The following is an 11,194-nucleotide window of genomic DNA, read 5'->3' as shown; positions in this document are numbered from 1 at the left end:
TTCTCTTCATAAAATCATCCTGCCCACATGCATTGGGACAACATGATTAAAAAGCAGGTAAGGAAGAGCTTATTTATTGCTGGAAAAAAAGGCAGTTCACAAATGTGAAAGGTGAAGCGCTGGCACCAGTTTTTTTGACTTTAGACGTCTTCTATTTGTACTGAAATCCCCCTATGGAAATCACAGGGTGTATTTAAACTTATTCTTGGTGATGTTTTAGACCTAGATGCCACAGGAACCTTCCCAGATGATTTTAACTTGTCCAGTCTGACTACTTCACTCCCAGTGCCTGATCCTGATTCCAGCAAACCTGAGACACCAACACTGTGCCAGTTGAAGCAGCGAGTTATGTACACAATGGAGTACTGCAGTCGCCTTACCGCACCGCTGTGACCAAAAGAGAGCTGAGCCAGAAGGCAAAGCCGTCTACCGGTCCATCTTCGTTCCTACCCTCACCTATGGGCTCGAGGGATGGGTCATGACCGAAAGCACGAGATCGCGGATACAAGCGGACAAAATGGGTTTTCTCCACAGGGGGGTTGGCGGTTTAGTCAAGGTGAGAAGTTCAGTCATCAGGGAGGGACTTTGAGTAAGGAGCCAGTTGAGGTGGTTCGGGCAGTAAGGATGCCACCTGTCTGCCTCCCTAGGGAGGTGTTCCAGGCACGTCCAGCTGGGAGGAGACCCGAGGGGCAGACCCAAGACCAGGTGGAGGGAGTATATCTCTTCGCTGGCCTGGGAGCGCCTTGGAGTCCCCCAGTCAGAGCTGGTTGATGTGGCCAGGTGTGTAGATGTGTATAATATATAGATATGTGTACTATAAACTTTGATGCAGGGGTCTTTTTCAGGCCAAGTACCACACGTGTATAAAACTGAGTTACATATTAAACTGGGCCTACAATACAACACCATAAAAAAGGCAGCATCTTGTAGCAGATTAGTGGAGACCAACACTACAACATGACAACAATAGCTGTTAAGCTGTAAAGGGCTTCAATTTCAGGACTTCAACCTGCTCTTTTTATGATCCTCACACATTTCATAGATAAGGTACCAGACTTCAAAGACTGGCTAATAACAATGAAAAGGAAATGTACCTCCATTGATGTGATACTCAATCTGATAACTGTAATGATTAACTTCAACCTCTACCCTTCTCCGGACTCACTTTAAAAAAAACAGGAAACAGGAAGTTATTCTGCCTCGCTAAGTCGACACACACACACACACACACACACACACACACACACACACCGGTAACATGATTTGTATCACCTCAAATGTATAGACTTGAGAGAGAATTTGTATTTTGAAAATGCTCCTCCAGGAACATAATGTGTAACTCACCTAACTAAAGCGAGCGCTGACAGAGTGATCACAGGTTTAGCAAAGTACTCCATGCTCTGGTGCACCACGATGCTGTCGATCGCTTTCCCATAGTAGAAGGGTATGAAGGCCTCACCTGCAGGACCAAAGGACGAATAAATATCACGTCATTATCATGTAAATATCATGCAAGTGATGGACACAATCAGATATTCCACATATTCCAAATAAAAAAAGGGCTTTAAATGTTGTTCTTTTATAATATAATTCCTTTTTAGGGGGACTTTGAAACATCCGTCCAGGGACTACAAAAACAAACTCTAGGGGAACTCTTTTTTTACCTTTCAAAGTAAACTGATAACAAAAAAAACACAAAACAATTAGAAAGAAATAAAATAATTGTTATTATAATCAAAATAATAACAACAATAATTATAATTAAAATAATAACAACAATAATTATAATTAAAATAATAATAACAATAATAATAATAATTACAATAATAATAATAATTACAATAATAATAATTATTACAATAATAATTACAATAATTACAATAATAATAATAATTACAATAATTACAATAATAATAATAATAATAATAATAATTACAATAATAATTACAATAACAATAATAATAACAATAATAATTACAATAATAATAATAATAATAATAATAATAATTACAATAATAATAATAATTACAATAATAATAATAATTACAATAATAATTACAATAATTACAATAATAATAATAATAATTACAATAATTACAATAATAATAATAATAATAATAATTACAATAATAATTACAATAATAATAATAATAATAATAATAATTACAATAATAATAATAATTACAATAATAATTACAATAATAATAATAATAATTACAATAAAATAATAATGATGATAATAATAATAATAATAATAATAATTACAATAATAATAATAATAATGATAATAATAATAATAATAATAATAATAATAATTACAATAATAATAATAATAACAATAATTACAATAATAATAATAATTACAATAATAATAATAATAATTACAATAAAAATAATAATTACAATAATAATAATAATAATAATAATTACAATAATAATAATAATAATTACAATAATAATAATAATAATTACAATAATAATAATAATAATAATAATAACAATTACAATAAAAATAATAATTACAATAATAATAATAATAATTACAATAATAATAATTACAATAATAATAATAATAATAATAATAATAATTACAATAATAATTACAATAATAATAATTACAATAATAATAATTACAATAATAATAATAATAATTACAATAATAATAATAATAATAATTACAATAATAATAATAATAATAATTACAATAATAATTACAATAATAATAATTACAATAATAATAATAATAATAATAATAATAATAATTACAATAATAATTACAATAATAATAACAATAATAATAATAATAATAACAATTACAATAAAAATAATAATTACAATAATAATAATAATAATAATTACAATAATAATAATTACAATAATAATAATAATAATTACAATAATAATAATAATGATAATAATAATAATTACAATAATAATAATAATAATAATAATAATAATAACAATTACAATAAAAATAATAATTACAATAATAATAATAATAATTACAATAATAATAATAATAATAATAATAATTACAATAATAATTACAATAATAATAACAATAATAATAATAACAATTACAATAAAAATAATAATTACAATAATAATAATAATTACAATAATAATAATAATAATAATAATAATTACAATAATAATTACAATAATAATAATAATAATAATAACAATTACAATAAAAATAATAATTACAATAATAATAATAATAATAATAATTACAATAATAATAATAAACATGTTTCCATAATGACTTCAGATATTATCTAAGATTATTCATAAAGCTTTAAATAAATCCAAAATATCTTTCTAGCCTCTTAATTGTCGGGGTTTGATGCTTTTCTTTGTCTACACTGATAAACAAAACTCAAATGTATTTTAGAAAGGGACAAAGCCAATTGTTTAAAATCCCAGGACATGAAGGATTGGCTAAAATGGGTGAAATAATTGGTATGTTGATATAATTAAAGTATTATAACCATATATGGTAATTATTTAAAGTATAATCTGCAGAATAATAAATGCTGAAGTTTTTACAATGTAAGGAGTCACTTTAAAGGTGCAGGGACATTTATTGGAGATTTCTTTAAGGGTTTATGATATGACTGATATGCAATATATCTTTTGCTCTGTCCTTATCTCTCAGTCTGTTTCTTTCGTTTGAGCAAAAACACATAGTTTAGTCATTTAGTCGAATAATCTCAAGTTAGGGTCTTAGTTGAGTGAGATTTATTTGAATAATAATAAAAGAAACTGATGAACACAACTCTGGTAAAGAGAAGCTTTAAGTGGTCCTTTTTCAGGATTCTCAGTCGAGAGATTCGTGTTTTACAGAACTTTTTTAAAGAGGCCCTATTCTGCTTTTTGGGGTTTCCCTTTCCTGTAGTGTGTTCTTCATGTCGTAGTAGAGAAACACCTTACTGATATACACCTGAACATCAGCAGGAGAGGACTCTTTAAAGTAGAGACTCTACATACTGATATACACCTGAACATCAGCAGGAGAGGACTCTTTAAAGTAGAGACACTACATACTGATATACACCTGAACATCAGCAGGAGAGGACTCTTTAAAGTAGAGACACTACATACTGATATACACCTGAACATCAGCAGGAGAGGACTCTTTAAAGTAGAGACACTACATACTGATATACACCTGAACATCAGCAGGAGAGGACTCTTTAAAGTAGAGACTCTACATACTGATATACACCTGAACATCAGCAGGAGAGGACTCTTTAAAGTAGAGACACTACATACTGATATACACCTGAACATCAGCAGGAGAGGACTCTTTAAAGTAGAGACACTACATACTGATATACACCTGAACATCAGCAGGAGAGGACTCTTTAAAGTAGAGACACTACATACTGATATACACCTGAACATCAGCAGGAGAGGACTCTTTAAAGTAGAGACACTACATACTGATATACACCTGAACATCAGCAGGAGAGGACTCTTTAAAGTAGAGACACTACATACTGATATACACCTGAACATCAGCAGGAGAGGACTCTTTAAAGTAGAGACTACATACTGATATACACCTGAACATCAGCAGGAGAGGACTCTTTAAAGTAGAGACACTACATACTGATATACACCTGAACATCAGCAGGAGAGGACTCTTTAAAGTAGAGACTACATACTGATATACACCTGAACATCAGCAGGAGAGGACTCTTTACAGAGGGGGGTTTGGGGAATCTCCTGGTATAATGGATAGATGAAAGTTACTCATCAGTTAGTCGCGTAAGGTTTCCTTTAGAGGACAGCCCTGGAGAACAAAGTCCACCAATACATACATTGAGTTTAGTCATTGAGAGTTGTCTAATCTCTGATGAGGAACACAATTATAAACCCAGGTGTTACAATCCTTTGTAATAGAGACACATTAAACCCTGAGCTCTAAGATAACACTGAACACATCTTGATAACGTTTGCCCTTCTCTATTATTTAACTGTGCAGTGGAGTGATATCTGGTTTTCCCCACATTGCCCATCTTCAAGGTATTGTATGTGAAGCAGACTCACACACAGCGGAGACCAGGAGGAAGAGGACGGCGACCGACAGCAGCCCTCCGTCCTTCCTGCAGTAGGTCAGCAGACGTCCAAGTGTCGCCCCAGATCCACTGTTCATCTTCTCCTCCTCTTCCTCCTTCCTCCTCCTCCTCTCACACCCCACCTCCTGCTCCTCTTCCTCAGCTTTGCCCACCAGCTTCTCGGTGTCCTGGAAAAGCAGCGTTCAGTTATCATGCTCGACATATCTGGATCAGGTCCTCTGCAACTACTGCTACTTTCAATAATGCCGCAGATCATTGAGTCGTACTGAAAGTGGCACTTCAACTCTTTTGGAAATGCCCATTACTCACTCAAAATGTAAATATCATGTTTGACCATTAAATCCCTTTCCCTTGCTCCACTATTGGTGTCAAATCATACATCTTTGATCAGGGAGAACCCAAATACAGACGTCAGGGATGACTCAGAAGCCCGACAGGTGGAGGTGTTGGTAGGTATTTTGGGGTGGAAGGGTACCGTACTTTATTAAAGTCTTCCTCCCTTAAGACCTTCAGCATAAACTTTGATCAAAATTGTGATTCTTAAACTTGCCTCACATCCTGTTCCTCTGCTGCTGCTTCTGTCTCGACTCTTCGCTGCCTCCTTCTTCCCGATCTGATTCCAGATCAGCACCACGACCAGAGAGGAGACGCAGGTCCAGCAGATGAGGCACAGAAACCAGGGCTGCTGGGTAAGATGAGATGAGATAAAATGGACCTTGACTGATCCCAGTAGGAAATTCATGATGATTTTGATTCATTTTGGGTCAATTTTTACGTTTCAGGGAAGTCAAAACTGCCATTTTTGATCCTGAGGTGTCAGAAATGAATTCTACTTCCTCAATAACCTCCAAAACCACACGGAAGATGTCCAAATCAGCCAAGAAATGTTTTAGATTTTGTCTGCATTTATTACTTAATGCTAATGATGTTAATCGCCCAGCATATGTCAGTTAGCACCCTGCGGTGTGTATGTGCTCTGTGTTTACCTGGGTGAGGGGCTCCTGCTCCGACAGCATCAGCAGCTTGGCCAGGGCGAAGGTGACGAGGACGAGGCAGAGGAGGAGCACCGGGGTGGAGAGTTTGGAGACCCTCGGTGGGCCATCTTCTGTGTTCCAGGACACCCCAATGCAGGCTCCCAGCAGCAGGGAGGCCCGTAGCAGCACGGACCCCCAGAGGTCCAACGACGAGCGCAGGAGGTGAAAGTTCAGCGCCTCCTCCGCAAAGACGCTCCAGTGTGAGCCGTGTGTGAAGAGGACGGTGGTGAGGATGACGTCCAGGAGGATGAAGAACACCGTGAGGATCAATGATGCCCTGACACCCATGCTGATAACCGGCGGAGAAAACACAGGAAGTTATTTCGAGCGTTAGGATTCGACACGAAGGGTCAAATTTAAACTCAACTCGTCTATTTTCAAAGTACCGTTGTTTGCTGTTTTTTTATTGAAAAGTCTGGATTTTATTACATTTAAATATTTAGAAACGGCTCCATTTTCACAACAGTATTCATATCCTATAACAAATCTATACAATTGTAAACAAAGTGGTCTGTCCAGATAGTTTGACAATCCTGCATCAGAGATATTATTCTGAAATGGACCAATCAGACAATGACTACTTTTACTGTCGCTACTTTAAGTACATTTAGAGGAGAGTACTTTCTACTTTCACTGGAGGAACATTTAGAAAACTTTCACTGTGACAGAGTATTCCTACACTCTGGTACTTCTACTTTACTCAAGTACAAGACCTGAGTACTTCTACTTTACTCAAGTACAAGACCTGAGTACTTCTACTTTACTCAAGTACAAGATCTGAGTACTTCTACTTTACTCAAGTACAAGATCTGAGTACTTCTACTTTACTCAAGTACAAGATCTGAGTACTTCAACTTTACTCAAGTACAAGACCTGAGTACTTCTACTTTACTCAAGTACAAGATCTGAGTACTTCTACTTTACTCAAGTACAAGATCTGAGTACTTCTACTTTACTCAGGTACAAGATCTGAGTACTTCTACTTTACTCAGGTACAAGATCTGAGTACTTCTACTTTACTCAAGTACAATACCTGAGTACTTCTACTTTACTCAAGTACAAGACCTGAGTACTTCTACTTTACTCAAGTACAATACCTGAGTACTTCTACTTTACTCAAGTACAAGATCTGAGTACTTCTACTTTACTCAAGTACAAGACCTGAGTACTTCTACTTTACTCAAGTGCAAGATCTGAGCACTTCTACTTTACTCAAGTACAAGATCTGAGTACTTCTACTTTACTCAAGTACAAGACCTGAGTACTTCTACTTTACTCAAGTACAAGACCTGAGCACTTCTACTTTACTCAGGTACAAGACCTGAGTACTTCTACTTTACTCAAGTGCAAGATCTGAGCACTTCTACTTTACTCAAGTACAAGACCTGAGCACTTCTACTTTACTCAGGTACAAGACCTGAGTACTTCTACTTTACTCAAGTACAATACCTGAGTACTTCTACTTTACTCAAGTACAAGACCTGAGTACTTCTACTTTACTCAAGTACAAGACCTGAGTACTTCTACTTTACGCAAGTACAAGACCTGAGTACTTCTACTTTTACTCAAGTACAAGATCTGAGTACTTCTACTTTACGCAAGTACAAGACCTGAGTACTTCTACTTTACTCAAGTACAAGACCTGAGTACTTCTACTTTTACTCAAGTACAAGATCTGAGTACTTCTACTTTAATCAAGTACAAGACCTGAGTACTTCTACTTTTACTCAAGTACAAGATCTGAGTACTTCTACTTTACTCAAGTACACGATCTGAGTACTTCTACTTTACTCAAGTACAAGATCTGAGTACTTCTACTTTACTCAAGTACAAGACCTGAGTACTTCTACTTTACTCAAGTACAAGATCTGAGTACTTCTACTTTACTCAGGTACAAGATCTGAGTACTTCTACTTTACTCAAGTACAAGACCTGAGTACTTCTACTTTACTCAAGTACAAGATCTGAGTACTTCTACTTTACTCAAGTACAATACCTGAGCACTTCTACTTTACTCAGGTACAAGATCTGAGTACTTCTACTTTACTCAAGTACAATACCTGAGTACTTCTACTTTACTCAAGTACAAGACCTGAGTACTTCTACTTTACTCAAGTACAATACCTGAGTACTTCTACTTTACTCAAGTACAAGACCTGAGTACTTCTACTTTACTCAAGTGCAAGATCTGAGCACTTCTACTTTACTCAAGTACAAGACCTGAGCACTTCTACTTTACTCAGGTACAAGACCTGAGTACTTCTACTTTACTCAAGTACAATACCTGAGTACTTCTACTTTACTCAAGTACAAGACCTGAGTACTTCTACTTTACTCAAGTACAAGACCTGAGTACTTCTACTTTACGCAAGTACAAGACCTGAGTACTTCTACTTTTACTCAAGTACAAGATCTGAGTACTTCTACTTTACGCAAGTACAAGACCTGAGTACTTCTACTTTACTCAAGTACAAGACCTGAGTACTTCTACTTTTACTCAAGTACAAGATCTGAGTACTTCTACTTTAATCAAGTACAAGACCTGAGTACTTCTACTTTTACTCAAGTACAAGATCTGAGTACTTCTACTTTACTCAAGTACACGATCTGAGTACTTCTACTTTACTCAAGTACAAGATCTGAGTACTTCTACTTTACTCAAGTACAAGACCTGAGTACTTCTACTTTACTCAAGTACAAGATCTGAGTACTTCTACTTTACTCAGGTACAAGATCTGAGTACTTCTACTTTACTCAAGTACAAGACCTGAGTACTTCTACTTTACTCAAGTACAAGATCTGAGTACTTCTACTTTACTCAAGTACAAGACCTGAGTACTTCTACTTTACTCAAGTACAATACCTGAGCACTTCTACTTTACTCAGGTACAAGATCTGAGTACTTCTACTTTACTCAAGTACAAGATCTGAGTACTTCTACTTTACTCAAGTACAAGACCTGAGTACTTCTACTTTACGCAAGTACAAGACCTGAGTACTTCTACTTTACTCAAGTACAAGACCTGAGTACTTCTACTTTACTCAAGTACAAGATCTGAGTACTTCTACTTTACTCAAGTACAAGACCTGAGTACTTCTACTTTTACTCAAGTACAAGATCTGAGTACTTCTACTTTACTCAAGTACAAGATCTGAGTACTTCTACTTTACTCAAGTACAAGATCTGAGTACTTCTACTTTACTCAAGTACAAGACCTGAGTACTTCTACTTTACTCAAGTACAAGATCTGAGTACTTCTACTTTACTCAAGTACACGATCTGAGTACTTCTACTTTACTCAAGTACAAGATCTGAGTACTTCTACTTTACTCAAGTACAAGACCTGAGTACTTCTACTTTACTCAAGTACAAGATCTGAGTACTTCTACTTTACTCAAGTACACGATCTGAGTACTTCTACTTTACTCAAGTACAAGACCTGAGTACTTCTACTTTACTCAAGTACAAGACCTGAGTACTTCTACTTTACTCAAGTACAAGACCTGAGTACTTCTACTTTACTCAAGTACAAGATCTGAGTACTTCTACTTTACTCAAGTACAAGACCTGAGTACTTCTACTTTACTCAAGTACAAGATCTGAGTACTTCTACTTTACTCAAGAACAAGATCTGAGTACTTCTACTTTACTCAAGTACACGATCTGAGTACTTCTACTTTACTCAAGTACAAGATCTGAGTACTTCTACTTTACTCAAGTACAAGACCTGAGTACTTCTACTTTACTCAAGTACAAGACCTGAGTACTTCTACTTTACTCAAGTACAAGACCTGAGTACTACTTTTACTCAAGATCTGAGTACTTCTTCCACCTCTGTTTCAGGAATCATTTATAGACAATAAGGCACTTACTTTTATTTTGCAGGGGTCGTGCTTCCGGTATCCAGCTGCTCGTGGCTACAGGAGAAATACCAGATAAATCTTACAATAAAGAGCTAAATGTAAATATTACTGTTCTGAAAATGAGTCTCCATTAATAACACAAATACTACATTATCCAGCCCTGTGTCTGAACGGGCAGGGGAGGAGCTTTCACACGCGTTCGTGTTATTAAATACCTTAAAATCAACACACATGATTTAATAATGACACACGCTTCATACTTAACAAATATAGAGCAGCTTAAATTTAATGCATCGTAAAAAACAGCATGTATTTATATATGTGTGTATATCTGAGATAAGTTAGGCTTGAAGAGAGCACCCACCGCACCGGTATCAGAGATCGTCTTTAATACAGAGGACTCACACTCTGACTCAAAATCAGATTCCTCATTTAACCCGGGGAAATAACACAAGGTGTACATTAAAAGAGGTATAAGTACTCAGATATTATACTTCAGTAAAAGTAGAAGTACTCAGATCTTGTACTTGAGTAAAGTAGAAGTACTCAGATATTATACTTCAGTAAAGTAGAAATACTCAGATCTTGTACTTGAGTAAAGTAGAAGTACTCAGATCTTGTACTTGAGTAAAGTAGAAGTACTCAGATCTTGTACTTGAGTAAAGTAGAAGTACTCAGATCTTGTTCTTGAGTAAAAGTAGAAGTACTCAGGTCTTGTACTTGAGTAAAGTAGAAGTTCTCAGGTCTTGTACTTGAGTAAAGTAGAAGTACTCAGGTCTTGTACTTGAGTAAAGTAGAAGTTCTCAGGTCTTGTACTTGAGTAAAAGTAGAAGTACTCAGGTCTTGTTCTTGAGTAAAGTAGAAGTACTCAGATCTTGTACTTGAGTAAAGTAGAAGTACTCAGATCTTGTACTTGAGTAAAGTAGAAGTACTCAGATCTTGTACTTGAGTAATGTAGAAGTACTCAGGTCTTGTACTTGAGTAAAGTAGAAGTACTCAGGTCTTGTACTTGAGTAAAGTAGAAGTACTCAGATCTTGTACTTGAGTAAAGTAGAAGTACCAGAGTGTAGGAATACTCTGTCACAGTAAAAGTATTCTAAATGTTCCTCCAGTGAAAGTAGAAAGTACTCTCCTCTAAATGTACTTAAAGTAGCGACAGTAAAAGTAGTCATTGTCTGATTGGTCCATTTCAGAATAATATCTCTGATATGT

The 11,194-nt window shown here is 35.1% G+C and overlaps 1 protein-coding gene across 3 annotated transcripts in view; it reads right to left on the bottom strand.

The window, feature by feature from the left end:
• The window catches only part of abcb9 (ATP-binding cassette, sub-family B (MDR/TAP), member 9), a 22,300-nt gene extending 11,934 nt beyond the window's left edge, over window positions 1-10,366 (bottom strand). The window contains exons 1-6 of one of the 3 annotated variants that reach the window (XM_063897078.1): window positions 10,347-10,366; window positions 9,992-10,036; window positions 6,071-6,407; window positions 5,635-5,769; window positions 5,056-5,251; window positions 1,345-1,459 (exon numbers count right to left, since the gene is read on the bottom strand). In XM_063897078.1, coding sequence (XP_063753148.1) covers window positions 1,345-1,459; window positions 5,056-5,251; window positions 5,635-5,769; window positions 6,071-6,406 — 782 coding nt within the window. In that variant the 5' untranslated portion in view covers window position 6,407; window positions 9,992-10,036; window positions 10,347-10,366. The other 2 variants (XM_063897077.1, XM_063897079.1) reach the window with 2 other exon arrangements.
• Between the last annotated feature and the right edge of the window lie 828 nt (window positions 10,367-11,194).

This window comes from Eleginops maclovinus, chromosome 12 (assembly GCF_036324505.1).
Source record: "Eleginops maclovinus isolate JMC-PN-2008 ecotype Puerto Natales chromosome 12, JC_Emac_rtc_rv5, whole genome shotgun sequence".
Taxonomy (NCBI): domain Eukaryota; kingdom Metazoa; phylum Chordata; class Actinopteri; order Perciformes; family Eleginopidae; genus Eleginops; species Eleginops maclovinus.
This window is presented reverse-complemented; position numbering and strand designations above follow the sequence as displayed.